The 25,389-nt window shown below is 42.1% G+C and overlaps 1 protein-coding gene across 1 annotated transcript in view; it reads left to right on the top strand.

Moving 5' to 3' along the window:
* Positions 1 to 25,035, top strand: part of UMODL1 (uromodulin like 1) — a 52,098-nt gene extending 27,063 nt beyond the window's left edge. Inside the window, exons 12-21 of the mRNA XM_069785059.1 lie at positions 1,810 to 1,922; positions 8,511 to 8,724; positions 9,870 to 10,007; positions 11,627 to 12,084; positions 12,758 to 12,900; positions 14,068 to 14,304; positions 15,169 to 15,328; positions 18,405 to 18,489; positions 21,207 to 21,414; positions 23,028 to 25,035. Coding sequence (XP_069641160.1) covers positions 1,810 to 1,922; positions 8,511 to 8,724; positions 9,870 to 10,007; positions 11,627 to 12,084; positions 12,758 to 12,900; positions 14,068 to 14,304; positions 15,169 to 15,328; positions 18,405 to 18,489; positions 21,207 to 21,394 — 1,736 coding nt within the window. The 3' untranslated portion in view covers positions 21,395 to 21,414; positions 23,028 to 25,035. The remainder of the gene's footprint in view (positions 1 to 1,809; positions 1,923 to 8,510; positions 8,725 to 9,869; positions 10,008 to 11,626; positions 12,085 to 12,757; positions 12,901 to 14,067; positions 14,305 to 15,168; positions 15,329 to 18,404; positions 18,490 to 21,206; positions 21,415 to 23,027) is intronic.
* The last annotated feature ends 354 nt before the right edge of the window (positions 25,036 to 25,389 follow it).

Genomic DNA, 25,389 nt, shown 5'->3' with positions numbered 1-25,389 from the left:
CAAAATAGCTAATTTTAACTGACAAAAATAGCAAAGGTCGTTTTCTTCCAGCTGGAAAACAAATTGAAGAATTCTACACAAACAAGTTCAGTTTATACAAGCTTGTTTTTTTCTCCTGATGAATCAAATATTCAGCCAAGTGCTTTTGCTGGGAAAGAAGCTTGTGAAGGGATTATGCCTGGGGAACAAGAGGAAGAGCCACCAAAGTGGTATCTCACTAGACCGGAGTAGGAAATTCAGAGGGCAAAAATCCGTGTTTGGTGAAGTTTAATATATAGCTCCTCCTTGTGGCAACGTCTCTGACCTGGAGGGTCAGCCTCAGCCAACTCTTCATCGCCTGTCATGTCTTTTAAATACTGATTTTTTTTTTGTTTGCTTGAAAATTGTTCAGAACATTTTCCCCTCTCACCATCAGATAACTGAATGTGGTTTATCTCCTAAGTACCTAGGCTCACGTGACAGGAGAACCCATAGCAAAAAGCAAGCCCAAATCCTTTGATCTGACTGGTGGTGGTGAGGGTTCCTTTGGGATCACAAGTATGCTGGGATAAAGGAAGCCTGCTTTGGTGGCTTGCTTTAAGTGGGCACGACTTTCTCCATTCCCTTCCAAAGCTTTACTTGATGACTATTTCTTTTCCTCTACTATCTGTCCCATTTCAAAAGATTATTATCCCCAATATGATTAGAACCAACTTTGACGTAACATGGTCCACAGAGTTTATGCAGAGCCCTGCTTTTCAATTCTTGCTGCTTCAGAAAAAGCAGCTAATATGGGAGGCTAAAACTCAGTATAGGAGTCTGACAGTCTCAGAGCTGGAACCTGGTGCCTTATATACTGTTGAAATCAGGACAGATGTGTGTAAGGAGGAAAGCAAGCTGATACACCAGAAAGTAAAGACTGGTAACTTGATTCAGAAACAATTTTAAACTGAAGCCTTAGCCAGATGATAGGGCTCTTGAAGTCTTTGGTGAAGACTATCCTATATTTATATAAAACTTTGAAACACCAGATCTTGGTATGCTAGGAGTGATGTTCTGTTAGCAGCTGGAAGGCAGCGTGAAGACAACTGGCTGGCAATGGTCACAGTATAGGGTGGTGGCAGTCAGGTTGCCTGGCTAGGCACTAAAAGGATGCTAGGGGTATGAATCATGTCTTGAGAAGCTCTTTCTCTCCTGCTTGTGATCACCTTCAGTGTCTGTAGTAACAATGTCAAAACCAGTGATTTTGAGAAATAACTTAAGACATTTGAGACTACCTTAATATGATTCAGCAGATACAACTTCAGGGCGGAAGCGTACACCCTGTTGGGGTTCATCTTATCTTACAATAGCTGTCTAAAATGTAGATGTTTAATCTCAGGCAGCTGTCTAGCCTTCCTCTGAGGGTGGAGGGAGGACCTTGGTGCTGCAGTGATTTGCCCTCTGGAGGCACTGGTGTCACCTCATTGCGTGTAGAGGGAGCTGGGACAGCTAGCTGAGTCTAGGAGAGCAATTCAGGTGCCTGAACATAGCCATGGAGCAATATTTCAGATGCCCTGGAGCATCCAAGACAGAGCTGGCAGATATAAGACCTACAGGAGGTCAGTGCCCTTATGAGAATCATCTAGGGGTCAGAGAGGGCAGACTAAGGTGCTGGATGCCTATGTTTAGGCATTTGGGGTTTTGGCTACATTTCAGAGGGCTGGCTTTCTGCTGTTTTGAGTTGATGCACACTCCATGTGGCCAGACATGCTGGTGACTGTCACACACTTGTCCATGGACTACAGTCCACAGAACACGCATTTAAATTGTCTTCTTCTTACTTTGCAGCTGTCCAGAAACTTAGTGGCACAGTACGGATAACAAATGTGAAATACTCCCTGGGCTTTAGCAATACGAGCAGTGAGGAATACCAAACCTTTGCACAGCTCTTTCTTGATGAAGTAAGTGGCTAAGAAGGACATGACCTGTTACCAGACTCAATGAAACCACGTGTATGATCTTTTTCCCATGAAGGCTGTACGCCACATGTGCGCCCCTTGACCCATCTGTAAGGTCTGAGTTCCCCTGGCTGTCTGAGACTGCAGGATGAGGGTGCAGCTGTGGTTTAGAGTGAGATCAGGATTTGGGGATTCTCTGGTACCTCCATTTCTTCTGCTTCTCATACCTGGTTATACTGGCTTATTGTTTTCCTCCAACGGTGTGGTGGAAAGTTAATGGATATTTGCAAAGCGCTCTGATATCCTTGCCCTGCACAGCAGTATACTAATAAACCATGATTGTTATTACCCTTTGTGATAGTACCTTAAGGCTGACATTTCTTATAGTTATCCTTGGTTTTGTAGCCCTGTATCTGGAAAGGGAGTGGTTTCTTGATAAGTCACCTCTGCCCTCACTTCTAATTAGAGCACAGGGTATCAAAGCACACTGTAATATCAGTTGTGCCTTTAATGCTCTCATAATTCTCAGGCATCGCCTTTGACAGTATCACTCTTCTAATTTCTTAGTTGATTTATCAGAAGTTTGTTCCTGCTGGTGTTTCCTCAAACACAGCTGTGCTTGGAAAAAGGCTGGTTATGCTGGGCTGCTTTATTGCCTTTCTTATCTCCCCTTAACTGTCTGTGTTGTTAGAGGCCTTGAAAACTATGATGATAAATCCATTGCTGACAATCGTATGAATTTTCAAATCCTGCAGAGGCCTCCCCAGCCTCTCACCATGTACAGAGTTACAACCTGTCACCAAAATACAGCTGTCCGCAGCAGATGCAGTGACAGCAGCGTGTGTTTGGGCAGAGGTCGGGCCAGCGTGGGGTTAGAGACGACTGCAAGGAGGGAAAAGCGTGATCCCTTTAGCTGTGCATGATGTTTTCTTGGATATCGAATAAGTTTCCCACTGGTTGTTACCGGTTTGCACCTTTCTGGATGTGTTAGCAGAGCACAGCTTCCTTAGACTTGTTTTGGCCCCAAGCTGTCACATCAGAAAAACAGTCACAAAATGAGAGTGACGTGGTTAGCAAAGTGAAAGGGGAGCAATTCTCCACTGACCTCACTCTCATTCAGCATCACTTTCTGCCTGAGGCTATTTTGGAATAGCATACTATTAAAATGGACTAAAATGAATATATTTTCTTCATTCAGTCAGATACCTTAGTTCAGAAAATCATGGATACAAATGTATTTGGAAAATTTATAAAACGATTGCATAAAGCAACTACAGCAAGTTTTGCGTCAGTTTTACCCGGTTCTCAAAGTTTCAGGCAGAAAACAGTCACTTACGATTATAAGGAACTAACTCGTTTTTCCAGCGCACTGGTTTTGTGGATCAGCTGGCGAGATGTGTTAGTGTTGATTCCATCTGCCGCTGAGCCACTGTATATAGGCTACTGCATATGGCAAAATATATTGTCTTTTAATATAAGCATTGTGTTTCTAGATGCCAAAGAAAAGGAAGTTTAAGAAAATAGAAAGATCTGCATATATACTTTTCAGGTCATAAGGGCCAGAAATTGATGCTTTAAAGTAAGTGAGGAAAGTTTCATGGACTTTAAAACCACTACCAGGTTCCAGTTAAATAAACTTTGCCAGAGATTTTGTTTTAAACCTCTCTGGAGTCACCATCTACAATTCAGAGGATTTATAAATCCTAATATGTATAATGCTCTTTAGCATAGAGCTGCCCCAGCGCTTAAATGCCATGTGGTTAAATTGGCAGCACAGCAAATGGAAATACTGTCCGTTAAATAATATGTAGATAAGAATGAGGTAAAAACTTGATGTGACAACTTGCATTGTCATTGTCCAGACTAGTTTCACCATCCTCCTTGCAATGTAACTGAAAAACAACACAGCTAAGGGCAAGAGAGTATTTTAGTCTTCTTGGGTTTTGCTCAGTCTGTCTTTTGCAAGAGCGAATAAGAATATCATGACAGCTAGGGCTTGTCCTCAAGAAAATGAATCAGGAAAACAAAAGGTTTGAATTGAAAATGCATTCACTGAGGTGCATTAAATTCCTGAGGGGAAAGGTTGTTTTGAATTTGGGTGTCTTAAACTTAACTGAGTGACAAAAAGTGTGAAACTGATAAATGATACTGCCTTATCAAGGTGACCCCCTCATTTGGAAGTGACATAGCCTTTGTTTGATGTAGCTTAATGCACTTAAAATGATAGCAGTTAAAGCTATCTGAATGTGGAATGAGTGTTGATACAGGGATTAAGGCAGTTTCTTATTCCAGTGTAATTTTACCCCTTTTGTTAATTTGAGTTTATCCGCAATTTGGGACACGCTTAAAGCTGCTGGTAGTGGTGGCTGGGCAGATATGTGCTCTAGTACCTTCTCTCTGAAGGTGCAGCCAAAGCACAGACAGTGAGGAGGTTTTTTTTTCTCTTTGAGTGAAAAAACAGGCTTCATGCAGGATTGTTCAAATTAATGTACCTTTTACTTACTTATTGCCAGTTTCCAGACCACCAGTGCATTCCCTGCTCTGCCGGCCATGCAGGCTTCTGTGCAGGTACCCACAATAGCTCCAAAGAGCTGCTGACATTTTGCCTAGGACCTAGGGATGGGTGGTCCCAGAAAACCCACCAAACATGCCACAGCCATCCGTGGGGTGAGCCTGGCTGCCTGGGTCTGCCACTTTCCTTTTGCTCAAAAAACCTATTGGCCTTTTCCGTCCTGTTAAATTGGTTTTAGTGTGGCTTCCATCTGGCCGTGACTTTATTTGCCTCCTGTTTTTCTTGCCTGAGCAAGGGAAATTCCTTTCCCTCGTTGCTGGTGTTAATTTTGCTCATGTTCTCTCTTTTTCTCATGGCTCTTCTTCTGGCATACTGATTTCTCCTGGTCTGGCATTGCTCATGTTTCCTTTGTGTGCTACAGAAATTGTAGATACAATGATGGATCCCAAGATAATTTATTTGCCTAGTAAGAAAACCTTATACTCAAGGGTATTAGATATTGAATAAAAGTTCAGTCTTTCTTCTCCTTTTTTTCTAGCCCCAGTTCATCAACCATTATTTTGGTAACCTAGGGTGTGGTACCTGTTGTGAAATCATGTAGCCTTCTGGATAAAGGGTTTTGTAGTGTCACCTAGTGGCTAAATACAAATACCATGAATGTCCCTTGACACTTTTCAAGCTCCGAGTCCTGCTTTGCAAGGAAAAATACAAATAAGGATGGAAACAAAATAAACAAACAAAAAACAGACAAAAAAAAATTCCCAAGCCTTAGGTAAAAAGAAGCACCTATAAAATAAAACCTTCAGGTTAGATGAGAAGGAAATACAGGTGAAATCGGAGATGGGCTGGGAGGATGTCCCAGGTGTGCATATTTAATGTGCAGAAGTTCAGACAGAAACTATGAAAGATGAAAACTTAGGGCTGACCTCCAACTTTTCAGTACATGCTTGCGAAACAGCAGAAAGACAGAGGAGAAGGGGGCCAAAATCCCCCTGGCTTGGTGAGATGGGAGATTTGGGAGCTGACAAGGACAGCCTACGGTCTGCCCAGGCTTTCGTAGGGAAGTTAGCTCTTTCCATCCTCCCGGCTCTGCCTGCGTGCCCCATGAGGCACTGCAAGGTTTGCTGTGTGGGACTTCCAGGCATGTGGGAGCCCTTTCCAGCTGCATGCAGGGGGTTTGCTCCGTGCAATGTTACCTTGCCACTGAGTGCATGCAACACACATCAGCTCTGACGACTCAGAAAAGGTGCAGTGTGCCTGCAAAATCTGGGGCTGTCTGCGGGGCTGGATACTACATAGCGGGCAAGTAAGTCAGGGCTGGATAACACACAGCAGGCAGGTAAGTCAGGCTTGGCACACAGGTGTGCAAAAGCTGTGATCACCTGGGAGAATCCAGCACAAAATACACCAGCTCTGTGTGTGGGTGCAAGAGAAACAAGGCTGCTTCTCCTGTTGGCTCCCACCGCTGACCCTTGCCTTGCCTCTTCCCTAGGCTTTCCCTGGTAGGAGTCACTGCCTGCAGCCCTGAGCGTTACACCACTGACATAAGCTCTGCCTTAAACTCATGGCTGAAATCCAGCCCTGCTGCTCCAGATATTTCCTGCAGAAGACGTGTAGGGGAAGAAAGGGTTGGAGGTGACTGCAGTGTAGCCTCCACCTGCCCCCTTAATTCTCTGGAAATTTGAGCTAGGGAAGGAAGTGAGTGATGTACCCTAAAGAGAGGGCCTAAAGCAAAGCGAGGTGCTGGGAAAGAGGAGTGACTCTCCTGTGCAGGGCAGCTATGTCTCAGCTCTCTCCTGGGCCAAGTGTGGCTCGTCTGGCCCTTACGATGTGGTTGCTCTGCTGCTCTGTGCCTTTCTCTTTGCTGGTACCTCCTGGGAGCCTGACAGCCATAGAAGGGTAAAAGCAAAGAGCAAGTATGCAGAGAAATCACAAAAATTTAGGTGTTTCTATGGCTGTTTCCATCTCTCTGTGTCCTGCATTGAAGCTAGTGGCTGCTAAGTACAAGGCAGCTCTGTGTATCCCAGGCTCAGGAGGGTTAACAGAGATGGCATGGGGTTTGTCCTTCACATGCTACTGGGAGCTGCTCTTCTACTGTGGACAGTCTCCTGTTGCACTGTTGCTGGCAGTTTTTAAGTGCAATTTTAATATCAATAGCTCAGAACAGCCTGTACTACCTGCCTGATGCAGGCTTGAAAGTTATGTCCCATGCTTTCTGTTGCTGCACTTTCTATTTGTAAGTGTGGAAGAACGTAAAAAGATTTCCCAGATGTAGGTAAGAGATATTAGGAAACACAGAGGATCTGTGAGCATCTCCTGGAGAAAGGGAGAGAAGAAAATATAAAATTTTAATGGAAAAATTCAGGACATTGATGGATGGTATCACACAGCCTGGGCTTACCCTGGCATCTGGTCTTCAGGTATGCACTCTACCTGCATTGTGGTTATACGCTGGGGGAAGACCTGGCATGCAAACCTCTGTGCATGTGTGTGCCTTGCTTTCCCTTGGGACGTGCAGGTAGGCAGGGAGTCCAGTGCTGTCTTATCAGGCCCCTTATCTAGGTGACTAGAGGAGAAGGACTGAAGGGAGAACTTGTGGATGTTTACTGGTCTCTCTTTGTGGTTAGTTTCTCAGAAAAAGGCTGTATTTCTGTGTATAATATTTTCTCAACATGTCCTTTAAAGCTGAATTAATATTAGCCTTGTGTCTTGTCTGGGGTTGGTCCCGTGAAATGATACCATCTGACCTGTGTCTGCTCCTCCTGTGGCTGGTGCTGGGCCTGGAGATGAAGGGGAATGGTGCTGGAAACGCAAATGCTGTTGTATGTCCCCCCAGGGCTCCTGCGTACGTCCAGGTGCCCTACCCCATGGACTGCTCTCCTGTGGGAGGAGGAGGAGGAGATGTTTCCGTGGGTGGCTGCCCTCCAGAGGTACCCAGCCTTGGAGGGTGGAAAGGGAAGAGGTCAAACATACAGCTCCAGTCTGTTTATCTCTTTGAGAGGGGTTGGTGGCTCCATCTGAGCCAGTGGAGAGACTGAGCAGCCCAGCTGATGCAAAGCCTCACACAGGGCTGTGTTTTCCCATCCCGCAGAAAGCTGACCGTCCTGCTCTCCGGTGTGGTAAAGGAGGCAGCTTCTGGGGCTATCATGACTAAGGCTCAGCGTGCTTTGAAAAAGGTGGCATTTCCTTTCTTAGGCCACTAGTGAAGTCCAAGGTTACTGTGTACAGACTGTGAATGTTTATTTTATTGATTTCTCTAGACTGACCTAAGTTCAGCTGTGATTTGGTGCTGCAATACTTTGAGGGGGACTATTCCTATTCAAAATAGTGCGGAGCCATTTCCTAGCCTGGCTCTTGGACTCTTGAAGAGGACCATGAGCCAGGGTTGTGTGCCCTGATGACAGTCAGAATTTGCAAAAATAATATGATACTCCTCAGGGAAGACTTTAATGAAATATTTCTGAAATCAAACTGAAGACTAGCTTGACAGGAGTTTGAACTGTGTGGCAGTGCTGATGAAAAGAAACACCTTTCTGTTTTCCTTACCCTGGTCCAGGCATTTAAAAAGAGGTATTATTTGCTTGGCTCTGGTGCGAAATCACCTGTGAAGAAAGGCTTGAGGGTGGTCTGCTCTAAGCTGTAACGTACCTGAGCTGAGGGAGCCCTCTGAGACATCTATGCAGTGTGGAGTGCCAGGAGGCATCTCCACTTCCACTGGCAGCTCCTCCTCGAATTGGGTTGCCCCCTCTCCCTGGAGGCATTTTGAGAGGCAGAACACGGGAGCTTCCCTGCAGTCTCCTCCCTCCCTTGCTGTTACCAGAGGCAAGGACCTGTGCCAAATGACAGATGAGGTATCTTAATCGCTTAGCTTGTTTAATATTCATGATTAAATATATACCACATCCTTCAGCTGCTGTAGAGTGGAAATGTTATAAAGCAAAAGGTCAATTTTCTGCTGCTTCCCTCCCGAGTATGAAGCACAATTGTAATGCATATGCTCTCTTCTGGACAGTGTACAAAGTCTAAAATGTAATTGCTTCTATCTGTCCATCTCCACATGCATTTTGTTTTTACTCCAGGTACATAAATCTCTGCCCCTTGAGGTTCTTCAGCAGATGGATGCTGGCCTGATTAAAGTGTTGATAACGGGTATTACTAATGGGAGCACGGTGGTAAGTTTCAATTTACTGATTGCAGAAGATGTGGATATCTACTACATCATCACCACTTTTCGTGATGCCTTTGAACACAGCTCCTATTTCACAATTGACAAAAGCAGTCTCTCCATAAACGGTAAGGAGCAGCTTGTATCCCGATAGTTCTTCAGAACTAGAAAGATGATAAAGCCTTTTATTAATCTGTATTTTTTGAGGTGAAAGTATCTGCAAAGCAGAGGGATGAAAAGCCATTCTCTCTCCTTATATTGCTCCTGCTTATCCATCCAAAAAACTTTTTCAGAGAACATCAAAAGATGAAATAAGAAGTGAGGTACTCCTGATCCAATAGGACAAAACCAACTAGTCTTTTTGTCTATAGCTAGCATTAATTTTATAGAGAAGAAGGTACATTAGAAACAGTGGTCACAAATTGAGGGTTTTATAAGCTACCAGTGGAAACAGGCCCCTGTACACAGACATAGCTAGCTTTGTTTAAAATAATTTTGAACCACATTACTCTCTGCTTTGCACTGATAATTTTTCATGAGATAGAAACCCCAAGAAACAAATAAATGAAACTGTGAATCCTTCTGCCCTGGGAGTATGTGTTTTCCTCACATACCTGTGTGTCGAGAGTTCAGATGAAAGTCATCACTTTACCAAGACCAGCACAATGGCTGATTGTACAACTTCTTTTCCTTTATATGTAATTTTAGTTGGTAACAAGAAACATTAGTCTCCTGACTAACTGCTGTTGAATGCTGTTTCACAAGTTGATGTGTCATCTCTGAAAAAAATAACAATTTCTATATCCTTAACAGGATATAATTGTCCAAAGAATATTGTTATAAGCTGTCAATGAGAATCTCATGCAAAATGACTTCAGAAACATGTATAGGGTCTGTCCTGTACATTCTCTTTGCCTGTTACCTTCACAGCTGTGAATCTGGAAAGTTACATATCCCATTAATTAGTAAGATCATGACTGTCTCATGGTAGTGCTTTGTAGAGTGCCTGCCCTCTTTGAACCTGTGCTAAAACAAATGGTTTGTTTCAGGGACAGGTCCCCATAGAGCAGGTGGTTAGTCCTGCTTTTTGAGTCCCACTTATGGCTGTACATCCTTATGCTCTTCTAGACCCAGCAGCTGTCTGACACATAGAGTATCACACCTGAGAGATGTAATCCCACCGTGATGATACAACTGTGCTCTAGTTTCAGAACCATCACATTTTCATTTATATAGTCTCCACCTTTGCCTTTTGCTTAAATATACCCAACAGATTATGATGAGTGCAAAAGCGAAGAAGATGACTGCTCCCCAGATGCATCATGCCATAACACACTGGGGTTTTACCAGTGCAGCTGCAATGAAGGATTTGCTGATGTGCATCCAGAAAGGCCTGGAAGAAGCTGTGAAGGTAAAAAAGAAAATATTATCTAATGTCTAACGGAACACTTAGTGTTCTGATCTTTACTAGATCATGGTCACACTTGCCAGAGGTCTTGAAATTTTGCCAGGGATGAATTTAGTTTGTTGTTTTCAGCTGGATCCTAATGGGAAAAGTCTTGCAGCGGGCTTCAAGTATTTATGACTGTAATACTCTATGAGAGTTTACTATATTAATATTTAATGTTGTCTTTGTAAGGTTCTTTTAACAGTTCTGTTTTCTCATATTTGCCATTAAAATGATATAGGATTGTCAAGACTGTTACTTATTTTTACTAGCAGTAGCAGAGGGGACAGCAGAGATAATAGAGAAGGTAACAGAAAGCACTGGGCAGGTGGTTTGACCTCTGTATGGCAGCAGGGATGAAATGTTGGTATTACAAAATACTTTTTTGTATGAGTCAGTTCATCTAGCTTCTGTCTTTCCTTAAATCATTTGTTAGCTGACATATGATGGGTCTTTAAGCTCCTAAGTTCTTTTAGGCTTCTTCAGTAATTTATATTTGTTTCTGTAACCACGGTGATAAGCTACTCTTTGGCTGAAGTCACAAGGATTTGTCAACTGATACCAACCTTTCCTCAGTTTTGTTTAACCAAGATATTTAGCATTATGATAATAAGCTTTTGGAAAATTCAGCACTGAAAGAGCTCAGGCTTTTCTTTTTCTTCCTCTTATGTTCAAATCAGCAACTTCTTACTTTGGAGCTTTTCCGAAAGGTGGGGAGTTCCAAAAGGATATATATATATATATATATATCTATCTGTACAGATTTTATATGTTGCTTGGGAAATAGATGTTCTTTGTATGTACAACCCATTAAAATTATTCAAGAGAACTTTTGTGTGATGAGACAATGGAATTTATTATCTTAGTGCTAAGTCAGTGGTAGATGAATACTTAGGTTGTTTCTACCAGCAAAGTGCCATGGGGTATCCCCAGAGCCTGTGTTTGATGTTAGGTGTTCGACATAAACAGTGATCTCAACCTGTGCTTCCCCTTTCCCCCTGCATGCTTTCTTCTTGAAACCATTAAAGATTGCTCAACTCCCCACTGTGTCCCTCAGGACACACATGTGCAATGTGGGTCTGCTACATGAGGTTTGTCCTGCACTTCCTCCAAAAAGGGTTTTCCAAAGCGCTGAGGGTCATATCTTTTGGGTACCAACTGGTCACCAATGGGGCCAGTTTTAACAAACTCTGCTCCTGTTTATACCCCACATCCAGAAGTGGGCAGTCTTCTACAGTACTAGGCAAAAAAATACGAACACTTGCTGAGCAGCTTACAGCTGGGTAACCCTTGCAAGCACTGATTTTCCAAAAGCTGTATATATGTGTTTTACTTGAGTACACTAATTATTGCAGCTCTCAGGAAATAAAGGACTTCAGATTTACTCACAGGCACTTTATGTATCTCTTGCACTCTTTGTTAAAAAAACCCACAGCTTTGGCAGTAAGTAGAGAGGGTTAAAAAAACAGAAGCTGGTTTCCTGCCAGTAATTGTGAGTTTCTTCCTATGGGTTTGCTCTTACCTTATAAAATCAATTTGAATCTGTAAATTACAACAGTACCTTTATTTTTGGCACTCTTCAGCATTTCCTATCAGCCAGGAGGCAACGCTGACGGATAAGAAACCTGTACACAGCACAGTTTTACCTGCAACATCTTTGCAAACTTCGGCTCATGTTTCCTTCCCTGCTTCACTGGACTTCTCTACTGCTGAACACAAAGCTCTGGAGGACACTACATTCTCCAGCATGGTGCTGCCGCCTCTCACCACGGATCCTGTGTCAAATCCCAACGTTCTTCCTCAAGCATCTCCTGTCCCCCTCGTTAAACCTGCCCAGGACGTTTCCATTAAAGATGCAGTGAGAGTGTTCTGTGAAATCGAGAAGATTGTCCTTGCTATCCAGAAGAGATTTTTACAGCAGGAGTCTATCCCAGAAACCTCTCTGTACCTGGGGGAGCCTCACTGCAACGTGAGCATCAGCAACGGCACTCATGTTGTGCTGCAGGCAGGCTGGAATGACTGTGGCACTGAGGTTGAGACTGTAAGTCCCCTGAGCCCATGAATGCAAAGAAGCACCAGAGCATTTTTTTTTTGATCTTGGGGGTGAGGTGAGAAGGGGGACAATGGCAGATCCTTAGCTAGGAGTAAAGTCTACTAGTTGCTGAAATGTTCAAGAAATTTCTTTGGAGAAAGAAAACCTCTTCCTGTGAGTAGAAAGTTACCTTGCTGTTTGGGGAGGAGAGCAAGCCAGAAAGAGAAGGGGAATCTTTGGGGTTCATGCAGCAAAACTCAAGGGCTTCTCCAAACTGAGAGTCACTCCCATGTCTCTCTGGGTTCCCTCTGCAGATTTCAGAAGCTTCTCTTTCTTAAAAGCAATTTCATTATCATATTTAGACAAGTATCCCAGTTGCTACCAGTAATGGGGACAAAGGGTGATGGCTATCTCTTTGGATCCCAAACCAAACACTATGCTCAGGCCATGCCAAAGTACAGAAATTCCCTTGTAGAACAGACTGAGGAAGAGGAGGAAGGCTGGTGGGTTTTCCTTGTCTCATTGTACAGCAAATAAGATACTAGAGGTTTAATCTCTTTGATTTTTGCAGCTAGGAGAATGGAGAATTCCTAAGCACTTGAAGCTGGTAAGCCTGTAGCTCTGTAATATCCCTAGATATACTGATGTTCACAAGTTGTGCTTTCTTCTTTCTGTGTTCCAGAACATGACTAATACGGTAGTGAAAACCATCCTTCGGAATGATGTTTCTGCTCAGGAAGTAATCCACAATTTAAAAGTTGCCAGTCCCATTCACTGTGTGTTTCAAAATGATCTCTTGACTTCTTCTGGATACACTGCAGAAGGGTAAGTAACAGCTCTCTCTGCTTTGAAACACTGTTGTGTGGCTGAGCGCTGCTGCATCAGAAAAATCCCCAGGGACCTTAGCTGCATCCAGTGACAGTACTTGCTATGCCAAGTAGTCTGCCATCCTGCAAGTCCTGTGCTCAGGTGATCCCTGCTATGGGCTTCTTTCCCTACTCCATCTAATATGTCAATAGATCCAACAGCCAGCAAGACTGGCAATTGCCTGGCTAAACCATAGATGAAAAACCTTTGGGAGCTACTGGTGCAGGTTCGGGAGCTGGAATTCCTGACTCCTCTTTGCCTTCCTCGGCAATCACCTGTAGCAATAACAGTTATTTTCCTGCTTTTGGAACATAGCAATGATGTATCTTTTCAACTGATGTAGGCATGCAGACTGCTATGTGGGTGCTGAGGATGGCAGTTTTTAACCCCCACAAATTCTTACTTGATCAACTTGGAAAAAAGAGAAGATATATAATGCAAGTACTTTTTAATGAAAGGCCCCATCTTCAAGTAAGATGGAATCAAATCCACTGTTCATAGAAAATCAAACCCATGCTCACAGAAAAAGTGGCAGCACAAGCTTTGCTCTGATGGTGAAGGTTCTCCCATCGTACAACTGCACCTCCTCTCTCTTGCCTAGCAGCATGCTTAAGGTATCATCACCAAATCCACTTGCTGTTTCCTAACCCTCCAGACATTGTATTTTCCTTTCTATCCCCCCACAAAGTCTTTGTCAGGCCCTTTCTCTCTAGCTCTATAATTTTCTCATGTCCCTCACTTAGTGTTCAGATTTGTCTCTTCTTAATTTTTTTGGCTCTTCCCTTCTTCACTAAGCTTTTGCTCTCCTTATTTTCAACTTTAAGACAGCTCATAGTCTTGTTCCCCTTCAGCTCCACTTAAATCTCTCTCTCTGCTCTATTTGTATTGCCAAGACATTCCACCCTTTGGGTTTTCCCACTTGCATTTCCCTGCTCCCTACCTTCCCAACTAAAAACTCAATGCATTTTCACCCTTTCCTCTTGAACAGTGTCCTAACATCCTGGACTGCAGATAACTCTTCACTACTAAAATGCACAAGAGGTGAAGAAACAGGCACTGATTTATGACTTATAGAAACACACAGTCAAATTTATGGTCTTTAAAGGAGGTTAATTGATGTTTCAGACTTTACACGATCTTTGAGGATTTGCATGGATCTGGACACTTCAGAACAGAAATGCAGTTGTTTATTGGAAACTCCCCAATACCAAAAAATTTCAGCGTCTCTGCCAGTGATGATGTACTGATTGAAGTGGGGATCCAGAGAGCAGCCAGCAAGCTCAAGGTGGTCCTCACTGACTGCTGGGCAACTCCAACTAATAATTCAGTGGATCCCCTCTCATTTGTTTTTATCAGCAACAGGTACAGCAATGCCACTTGCAAATAGCATGTGCCATACCTTAGATCTTCCAGTGGTGCTGACTACTGATGTGTTATATTTTAAATGCCTTTTATGTATGTTCTCGTCATTCATATACACAGTCACTTAGCATTGGGACTGACTGGTCACTCCTTTTTTGAACAAGAAAGGTAAGTATGAAAAGAAAATGTTTTCAAAGGGTAATATGGTAGTTGTTTGAGTTTGCTTGTCTTCCCCATAGTTTTGTAAAGGAATTGTACTTTTGATGTGAAGAAATAGGTGGGTTTGGCAGTCAGTAGTGAAAGAGCATTTGAAAAGTGTGTGCTTTATCTATTTCTCCATGGTTCAGTTTTACCAAGAGCTTACGTGCCTCTCGTCAATGAAGACATAGGTTAGTTGATTCCTATGTGTTGTGACTCACACACAATATTAATGCAGCCTCTGGTAAAAGAGGAGCTTTGCTCCTGCCTGGATCCCTAATCTCACCCTGATGTCATATTCCTTGGGGTTACCCACCACCTTAAAATACAGGATAGTCCTTTTGCTCAGTAAGAAAAGCTATTCCTTTTAATATGGTGTTCTTTCAATTTGTGTTTAGTGAAGCCAAGTTTAAATCCTTCTTTCCGTCACTGTTTCCCTTCTTTTCCAACTCTCCAACCACTTCTTGAATCTCCTATTTTATTTGGTTACTGTGAGAATAAAGCAGCAAATGGCCCTTTATCACCCCTGCACTGGTGGAGAGTTGCTTCACGGAGGGTCTGGCTGTGACTTTCTAAAGGAGCCTTAAAACCCGAGTTATGTGCTATAACCACAACATGCCTTCTATAGACCTAGCTGCTATGTATGTTTTTTCTCTTCTTTTTCAGTTGTCCCATCCCAAATACATATACCACACTGCTAGAGAATGGGAATTCAAGCAAAGCACAGTTTAAGATGAAAATTTTTTCCTTTGTCAACAATTCTGTGGTTTACTTACACTGCAAAATTCGTATTTGTATGGAGACACCAGGAAGCACCTGCAGGACAGTAAGTGTTTTGCTCCAATATGCTGGTTTTCTCTGACATCCCATATGCAGTCCTGCTATGGAATTGAAGGAGCAATGTTTCCAAACAGGGTTTAAAATAGCTCTTGAAGTTTTCCTTCATTGTCTGCTGAGAGCAGAGAGGAGTGGGGAAGAACTACAACCATATGGAAGAGTCTGCCTTTCTTCCTGTTCCTCGTCCTCATAGTTAAAAGCACGGAGCTTGCACAGAAACGGGGAAATCAAAGTTGGGGAACCTGAGAACGGAACCTTTCATCTCTGCATAGGGGTGGCTAGAAGGGAATGAACAGAAGTCATAATGAGATAGGCTGTTCAGAAGCACGTCAACTCAGATGGACATCTCACAAAAAAGAGATACTGGCAGTGTCAGCAGCAAGTCTGAGTAAATTGATTTGGAATGTTTTTCTGTCCTTTTTTTTCCCCTAGAGATTTGCTCCTCCAGGTGAGAGTTTAGGTGCCAGAAAAGGAAGCCCGGTGGCATTAAGTTTCTAGGGCTGTGATTCTAATAGAGTTTATTATGGCTTTTTAAAGCCCTATTGCTTTTTAAAGCAATAAACCAAGCAATGCTCTGGTAACAACTTCAGTTTCTAATTGTCCATGCTCCAAAGCATTGCTTTGTTTCTTTTTGCTTCTAAGTGATACACGTTGCTTCATCTAAAAATATGTTGCAACCATAGAAAGAAGGAAAAATAGGTTTTGCTGATGGCTTGCTTTATAGCAGATACACAGGAATTCTCCTCTCCCTCTGCCAATCTTCCTGGCTCTTTTTCTGTTAAGGATGTTTTCATTAGCAGTTTGGTGTTCCTCCATTGTTTAACACTTTCCTCTGGCTCTAAATAACTCAGTTTAAGCCCATTATAAAGCAAACGATCTCTTCCTAAAGGATTAAGAATGGCTAGCAGAAGATACTTGTTTCCTTTCCCAAAGTATAAAGCTTCCTCTAGATTAAAAAAAAAAATAAAATAATGTAGGGACAGGAAACACAGCTGACAGATGGAAAGATGGCTCCAGTTTTCACAGTTGAATTTGCATGTTAAAAATCAGTTCTTCAGCAACCCCCACCCTATGCCCTCCTTTGGAGGAGGGGGTGCCCTGCCCGAGTTCTCTGTGTGTCCTGCACAGCTGAGGAGGGACATGGTGGTGGGTGCAAGGCAGGGGAATAAGACGGATGGGCAGGACAGGCACTGTGTGGGCTGGTATGGCTGCTGTACGGAATCAAACAGTTGCTTTGCTAGGAGCTGCTGGATTTGCCTTTAGAGCAGGCTTTAGCTGTATGGATTAGTGTTTAGGAACACGGTTGACTAAAGGACTGGCTTCTATCTGAATTACAGGGGTCTGTGATGGGGTAATTCTGCTAGCCCAGGATGAGGTTTGATTGAGATTGGCATCTGCAGTAAACAAGGCACAGGAGAGTTAATCAGTGAGGCCCTCTTCTTTCATATATTCTATATTATTCATTTCTATATTTTCGTATATATATGTGATATATATTGTTCTTTCTCCTATCCAAAATTTACCCCCTATGAAAAGTTAGTGAATTCAGTATCTTAGAATGAGATTAAAATGTTATGCAGAGAAGACAAGTACTAGGCACATCTACACAGGATGACAATGGCTTTTACAAAGAAGGGAGGGGGAGCTGCAGGAGGTGCAAAGATCAAGGAAAAGTGGAGCAAGAACAGAGTATATCTGGAAATAATATGAGACGGCTGGGAAAGTGCCCAAGGTCTGGGATCTGATCCTCTGATCTGTCTGCTAATCTGGAGAATACTGACTTGCTTCAGGGCAGATTTGCTTCAGCTCTTTGCCCACAAAATTGAGACTTACATCTTGTATTATTTCTTCTTACCCAGTCTTTTTATTCCTTGTTTTCTTGGTGGAAGAGAGTAAGGTGTTTTAAAGTTTAGAGTAGAAAAAAATAGACAGGCTGGTAACCAATGTAGTACGAAATGAGTAAGAAACATGACTTTGAATGGGAAGAGGAGCGATGTACCACCACCATGCGTTTGGTAGAACATGGCTGTTCCATGGCCACGTGGAACCAAAAAACCATTGACATCAGGGAGCAGGTATGTAACTGTGTTCTCTAATGGATATGCCTAGCTGGGAAAGCTATTGGAGGGTGAGCCAAAGTCGTAGCTACATGGGTATTTTTCTGGCAGCTGACCCAGCTAAAGACACTGTTGCTGACAGTGGATTGTAGAGGGTTTTCAGTGTAACCAGGCTGGTAACACTGGTGAGACATTCTTCTCTAGACAAGCTGGTAACACACCCTTGCACTTCCATGCTTTCTTTTGATGATTATAATATGGTACTGCAGTTTCTCTGTTTTTTTTGTGCACTTCCAGGAAAGCCACAGTATCTTTTGAATAACCTCAACAGGCTATGGTTCCCATCAGAGACCTTTAGGTTGTAACTTAAAACAAAAAGGTATCAGACAAACTGAACAGTGCTACTAAGGAAGCGTGCAGGAGTGTGCTGTGAATTCTGCAAGTGCTGCTCACATGAATCTAAAGCAGCTAATCCCCAACATTTCATGGGGCAGGGCTTTCAAACTAGTAGTTCCTGGATTAGTAGTTCGCATGTCACTGAAAAGTTGTGCATTGCTTCAAAATGACACACAGCTTGGCAGGGGCTGAAAGTTGCCACTGCTTTTGCTGGTGCTGGTTGTAGTATCTGCTATGCCTGCCATGGGAAGTAGAAACATTCAAACAAATATGTTTGCAAAACCCTGGCAATAGAAATAGTGAGAAGTTTATTCTCCCATAAGGTTTCTCTAAAACAAACAGAAAGTTAATGAAAAGAGATTGTGTGAAATATCTGTTCACAGCAGTGTCTTCCAGTATGACTAGTTACAGATTTTTATACTGTTGTTTCCTGAATGCCATTTCTTTTGAATTTCCATTTGGTGCTCATTTCAGTTTAACAAAGCATAACATGAGGAAACAAAAATGCCAATGAGTGAGAATAGCACTGTGCTTTCACATAGTCATCAGAAGGCTTTGTATTTTTAATTAGTAAGCCATATTACTTGTTGGAGTTTGAATTGACTGTTGCAGAGATGCCATGGGGTTCGATCCCTGAAGACTGGTGAAACCATCTCTACGCACAGAACATCCTGGGGACCCCTATGTAAATCTGCTGGTGAGTTATGAACAGATGCTTACAAAAATGGGACACAGAGTAACTATCATTTCAAGATTCTTTTTCACTGGCAAAGGAACCTGAAGACCTGTAATATGAGGTTTTCATGCCCCTCTGCATATTCTTCTGAGGAGCAGGTGTTCTTACTGAAACCATGTGGCAGTGTGGAAATGCATGCACTCTCCTTGGTGAAGTGACTGTCAGATTGTCAATGGAATGTAGAAAGGAATAGGATAAAGTGCTTTGTGGAGCTATTTGCACAGGGTAGCAAGTACAACGGCCACAAAATCAAACAGTTATTACAATTGTAAAGTGTAAAAGCAGCTTGAATCTTTTAGATTGCAATCAGTTTTTCAAGTGTTTACTCCACACTGTTGTTAGACCACAATTATATTGAGCACTGAAGTCCAAAATCAGAGGAGATAAGAGATTGTGTTGTTGTGTTTCCTTAGACTCCCTGGTATTGACTTCATTACTACCGTGAGGGAAAGTGGCAGAGCACAGCTGATGCACAGCACCTTGGTTAATCTGGTGGAGTGGTACAGTACAGGTTGATAGAAAGCAAACACCAGCACTGTGTATAAGCAAGGTCTAATTTGTTATGCATCTGCCTCTTCTGCATCTACCCCGAGTGATGTTTTCAAGGTCACCTGTGGCCTCTAACATTTTCAGTCATTTGGCCTCCTCCAGCCATTTGTGTTCATATCGTATTAGCGTAAAACACTCATCGAGAGTACACACCAATCTCAGAATTTTAACACATGGCTACTGTGAACAGACAGAAGTCAACCCCTTCCCTCCTGCTGGTTGCCTGTTTTGCCAGTCACTTAATGCTCTGCTGACTGTGGAGATGAGTTAATGCTGGACTGTTAGTGGGTTCAGGGTATTTTTTTCTGCTCTGCTGTGATGGTCACAATGTTCTTTTGGACCTAGAAACTGGCTCTGACTTAGCATACTGTATTTTTCTTCCCTTAATGCAAGTATTTGTTAGAATAGGCCTTCAGTGTTCATTTCTGAATTAGTTCTTTTTTTAAAACTTAGCAATCAATATAGCTTTCTTTGTACAGCACTTACATTAAGTAGATCTCACTCCCATTTTCCCTGGAGACCCCAGTGCATTTCTAATACTGAAAAATGGTCATTACACAAAAGGCACTCTGGTGAGGGGAGCTTTATTTGGGTTGTACTACATCGATTCCTAGGCATAGGTGGCACTACTAGATGTTGTCTCCTATTTCCAATTTGGATACTCACATCACATTTTAAGTGTGAGGCTAGACCAAGACAGTGATATGCATCTCTGTGTTGAAGGAGACATCATGAATTATGATGTCAGGTAAGCTGCTGCAGTGAAACATGAAAAAATCTTTAACTGCTCTGCCTATACTGCTTGGCCACATGCTATAGGTAAGACCACTGATACATGTCCTCAGGAAAGCCTGTCCTGTCTGTGTCTGGCTACAGGCTGCCATTTCCACTGTGCATCTTCTTTTTTATTCCTTTGTTTCATACTGAAATTCAGAAATCATCCTAAATATATTATGTAATGATGCCCTGGATGTTACGTAGCTTGGACACTGCTATTGCATACCCCTGTGGCTGCCAACAGTGCCCTTTGGCCAAAGATCTTGTCTCTAATTACAGGCATGTATGCATTAGTATTTGTCTTCTGTGCACCTCAGGTATTGCACAAGTGCTTGGCTAAATAAGCACTGTCCTGAAAATGTATGCAGACAAAGAGATGTCTTTGTAGGTGCATCAAGCATTTACAAGAATGAATTAGAAGTGTGCAAGAGTACATGTACAAACATCAATAGAAGCATAATGTTAAAGGGAGAGGGGATTCTGCTTGCAGATTTGAACAAATACATGAAGTGTCTGCATGTGAACCAGGCAAACACATTCTGTCGATGGTCAATGGAGCCTAGGGAGACAGCTGGCAACAAGGGACTTGACTCTTGCCCACACAGGCGTTTAATGCTCCTGACTCATAGTGCCCTATTCTTTCCTTCCCCTCAGTGTCTGGGTGCTATTCCAAAAGACTATAGGTCTCCTGCAGGTTCCATGCCATGTCTGCCAGACCTGTGCAGACAGGGTAGACACCCTTGGGCTTCTCAGGTGGCACTAGACGCCTATGCACAGGCTACAGAATTGAGCCCATGGTGACCACTTCAGTGTGATTCACTTACCTGCCTCCATGGATTGCCCCAGACAGATCTCTGCTGACTAGAATGGGAGCTTAGAGACCCAGCACACATGGAGAATCCTTCCCTAAATACTTTGTGTTTACAGAAGCATTACTTATGAGATAAAAGCACGTCAAGTGGTTTTTAATAATCATAGATGAACAGAGGCAGGATTAAGATGGGAGAATCCTTCACCTCTAGGGTCATTCTGAAAGTAAGGCAGCATTTCAAAAAGTCACCAGTGCTGATCCTTTAATTCTTATTTTAACAGAAAATTTTAGAGTCAAATTCCAAAGACACATCACACTTATGTCTTCAGGGACTCTACACTTGTATGTAAAAAGAGAACTTGGATTGTGGCTCACAGACCTTTCCGTGAGAATTACCCTCCTCAAAAGGCTGATTCGCTTCTGTATATCACAGCTCTGTGCTTCAACATGCATGTTGGCTAATTTGTAGGCAAGGCTTTTTTCTTACCCCAGGAAAAGGAATTTCAAAGCTTTTTTTTTTCCCACCTCTTTTTTTTTTTAGCATCTGATTTGAAGAGAAAGAAGGAGGCTGGGATGGGAGTTGGATACATCATCCTCATTGCCTTTGCTGTGTTTGGTTTTGTGCTGGGAGTTGTGAGCCTTCTTATTTTCCAGTACCAGCAAAAGATGGGAATATACAACTTCAGAATCAAGTCCGACAACTTCAGCTACCAAGTGTTCTACGATTAGCGATTTCCAGGTTACCAGATGTAAGTACTGAATTATGATCAGTTACTTTTTTTAGGTGTTTATCTCTTCCTGAAATGGTTAAATACTTGCAGATGAGCATCCTCTGTTTAAGGGTATTTGAACCTCCTGTCCTGTTTGCTGTGGGTGAAGGTCACAGAACTAAGAATGAAATTCCTACTATTCTTGCCTGTTTTCAAATGCTGCAAACTACAGAGGAGGAAGACAGCCTTCTCTTCATCTTCCTTCATGGCTTCAGTCTCAGTCAGTGTAAATGACACACCACTTTAGAAGAACACCAATAAACATTTCTATTAAAAGTGTATCACTTTTGGTTTTGGATCATGGATTGGTATAATAAAGGAGACCAATACCACTCTCTTTATAAATCTGCTAATTTGCTTCAAAAGTTATCCCTTTCTGCAAAAGCTTGGGTTTAATTTTTTTTTTTTTTTGGAGGGTGTGCTTTTCAGGAAAATAGTGGAATGTTAGACATGAAGAAAGAGCTTGAAATATTGATAATCCATAAGCAGTGCTTACAAATGCCTGCAGAGAGTCTGAAAAGACAGCTCTGAGGAGTGTTAACCACTACTACATGTTCTGCCTCTGCAACTTGGGAATTTAACACTTTTCCAAAATACCATAGGATTCAGCACTTTTTCTGTAAAATGAGTGCGTTCTAGCTGCTCACCACCATTTGTATGTTTGTCCCTTTAAGAGGAGGAGAGAGAGGTGAGAAAGCTGGCTTGCTGTAAAAGAACATCTAATACTGCTTCACAACTCAAGGATGTTTACTGCAGATCCAATTCTGTTCCTGGAAACAGGCTTATTTTACATTGTTACCAGAGTTAGTCAGTAACTCTTTCCTGATGGAGGCCTCATACATGACAGTGCAGCTGCTATGACCACAGTAAATTCACTAGACTCATCATGATGGTATTTACAGATAATTTAGTTTGCTTCAGTAAGTACAATAGTGCTTAATACATATCACAGAGAAAGGACAGGGAAGACTGTATCCCAGCTATCTGCTTCTAAAGTCTTGAATAGTCACTATTAGCTCTATTTCCCCTAGTCTTACGTTAGAGAGACCACCCTCTGTAGTCATCTATGGGCAGCTCCTAGGAGATGGTTGTAGGTGAGAGTGATGCTCTGATTGCTTCCCAAGGGCTGGGCAGGGCTGCCTGTTGGGAGCACAAAGGGAAGGTACCCGGGGCTCCTTGGTACAGCTCCAGCAGCTGTACAGTTCCATTAGTGATACAGGTCCCACTAGGGAGCCATAATCCAGTATAAAGGGCATATCTAGGTCCATTAAATTAAAACCTATATGTGAAGCCTCTCAGTGTCTCCACAGAGAGAAGAATGGCTTGTCTTCATTCATCATTCTGCTCTCATGAGTGGCCACGGGTGGTTGCAATACTTGACAGTAATGGGAATTCTGGAGTTGTGCAATGAGGTTGTAGCATAAAGGATATTGTCAGGCTCACAACACTTATACATCATGTTGGAGTCTCAGCTAATGGCTCCTTTTAGATGCTGGAACTACTCAGCTCTTCTTTCCTATGTACTTTACTGTCTTCGGAAGGTAGTCGATTACCTTTCTCAGTCGTGATTAATTTTTTTTTTATTTCTCTAGTTGGATCATGTCTCATCACATGGAGAACTGAAGCTTGTCTTCACTCAGCATTTGGCTTTCATTACTCTTCACAACGGTGGTCATGACTGGTTGTAGCACTGACTTCCGAATTAATGTCACATATAAAAGCCTTCTATCCCCCCTCTTTTTTTTTTTTTTTTTTTTTTTTTTTTAGCAATCTGGCTCTTCCCTGGTGTCCTAAGAACTATTTGTGACTGCAGCTCCAGGTTGAAGTGAATTTTGGCAGTTTTTTTTCCATGGATAGAATAGAAGGGAAAAAAGAAAGACTTCATGGTTCCCTATTCAAGTTCAAAGATTTGGCTCTCCCACTGTGCCATGTTGCTATGTCCCCATCTTAGCAACACTTGTGCCATTACTATTGACAAGCTGCATGTTTCTATAAATATTCCAGAAAGTAAATCAGCAAACCCTTAGAGAGATCTCCTTTTCAGTTTGTAATTCACTATTTACTTAAGGTGAGGTTGAAACTTTGAGCTACAGCAATGTTGAAGACCTAATTGTGCAATGCCTTAAGTATACAGAAGCTGAAGAACAAGTCTTGGATTCTCCATTAAATAAATAAAAGGTACTATGAATCTGGGGCTCAACCTATTAAAGAATGTTCTTCAGCATGAGTTTTTGAGATTTGATTGTAAATTCTTTAATTGACAAGGACTTAGTGGAAAAAAAAAAAGAAATAAACTATTTTTGCTACTGGCAGGTCATATTTTTCCAGATAAGTCAATTGGTACCTACGTATTCTGTTTAATTAGACCACAATGATTGTGCAGTCAAGACACAGAGCGTGCTGCCCACCTACGTGAGAGCAACAGAATAGTTATAAATGTGAGCTGAATTTCTTCTGGCTGCAAGACCCTACCGTCAGTGCAGCAGCAAAGGTTTAGTTTACATGCTACATTGGATAAAACAGCAGTCTGTTCAGCTGGATAAACTGGAACAAAAATCTTTTGACGCAGTAAACTTCTCCTGCAGGACTCTTTCCCAGTGCACTCTTCTTAACTCTGCTGCCCCAAACCTCCACTTCAGTGAGTGTGTTAGAAGATGGAGACTAAAGCAGTGTGGTGACTTGTCCCCACTACCCCTTGGTTCTGATTGCTGCATGCACTCCTCCTACACAGTGATAGTCTGCTGTGTCTGGGTCACATGTAATTCAGTAATTTACAGTGAACAAGCTAATTCGTCTTTAAGCTCAATGGACACCGTTACAAATAAGTTAGTGGAAACTGGTCATTAACCTGAACTCACAAATACTGTTAGTAACCATAACATTTAGGTACTGATTTTTTGGTACAGAATAGCATTGGAAAGCTGCTTTTCTATCCCCCCTGGTCCAATTTCTGTTAGGTAATAAGATTACTGGGTAAAGGACTTCTACATTTTGCAAAAGGTCATACTGATTGATCTTAGAGGTTATATATACACCTTTTAAATATGTCAGTAAATTTCAGAATAATCATTTGCATTCTGCTTTTGATTCAAGTGAATCTATAAGGAGTAAAAATCTTTGACTTGTCTTTTCCTTGCTGAAATATCAGTTACCAGATCCTGATACAGAAAAAGATCCATTTGGTTGCAATTCATCAGTGAAACTGCAAATTATCTTTGCAATCTTAGAGTCCGATGAACATAACCATTAGCTTTTTGTTACGTAGGAGTCTCTTAACTTTTGCTCAGTTTGCTCTCAAATATATAATATGTTTGCCTTCTGCACGCAGTGAAAGGATAAGCTATTTCACTATAAACATTTTTCTAGTTTTTAGTACTTAAAATTCTGAACTGCTCAAAAGTAACAAGACTAGAGATTTAGCTATTGATTTCAGTGGAGCTATGCCATTTACAAGAACTGAGCACTAGTCTTCAGGATGAAATGCAAAACAGTAGCTTGTATTTGGTATCTTGCATGCTCAGCAGAAACTGCTGTTGTGACTATCTGAGTCTGTTTAGTGGAGTTTTGGTGTCTTAATAAAAGCACTCTTATAACCATTGACTTTTGTACTGTTATATTTTCCTTTTATGATTTAGTCACAGGTATCAAGATGTGCATTGTGTGGATGTGGCAGCTTCTGAAGAACTGTTCAAGTATCAGTATAATGTTCAAACATCACTCAAAACACAATACATGACCTTATCTAAACACCAAGGGACTGCAATTACCAAGAACTGCATAAGTACACTTACTACGGGTCTCTTTCTTCACCATTACAAAGGGCAAATGTATTTTTAGTTTCATGCTTTGCAGCAAAGACAACCAAAAGAGTATTCAACATTCCCAGTCCAATAATAGTACTGCAGCAACGTAGTGATCCAGTCTTAAACTAGTATCACACCAGGCTCCCTGCGC

Source organism: Haliaeetus albicilla, chromosome 6, assembly GCF_947461875.1.
Source record: "Haliaeetus albicilla chromosome 6, bHalAlb1.1, whole genome shotgun sequence".
NCBI lineage: Eukaryota > Metazoa > Chordata > Aves > Accipitriformes > Accipitridae > Haliaeetus > Haliaeetus albicilla.
The sequence above is the reverse complement of the archived record's forward strand: the minus strand, read 5'-3'. Positions and strand labels throughout refer to the sequence as shown.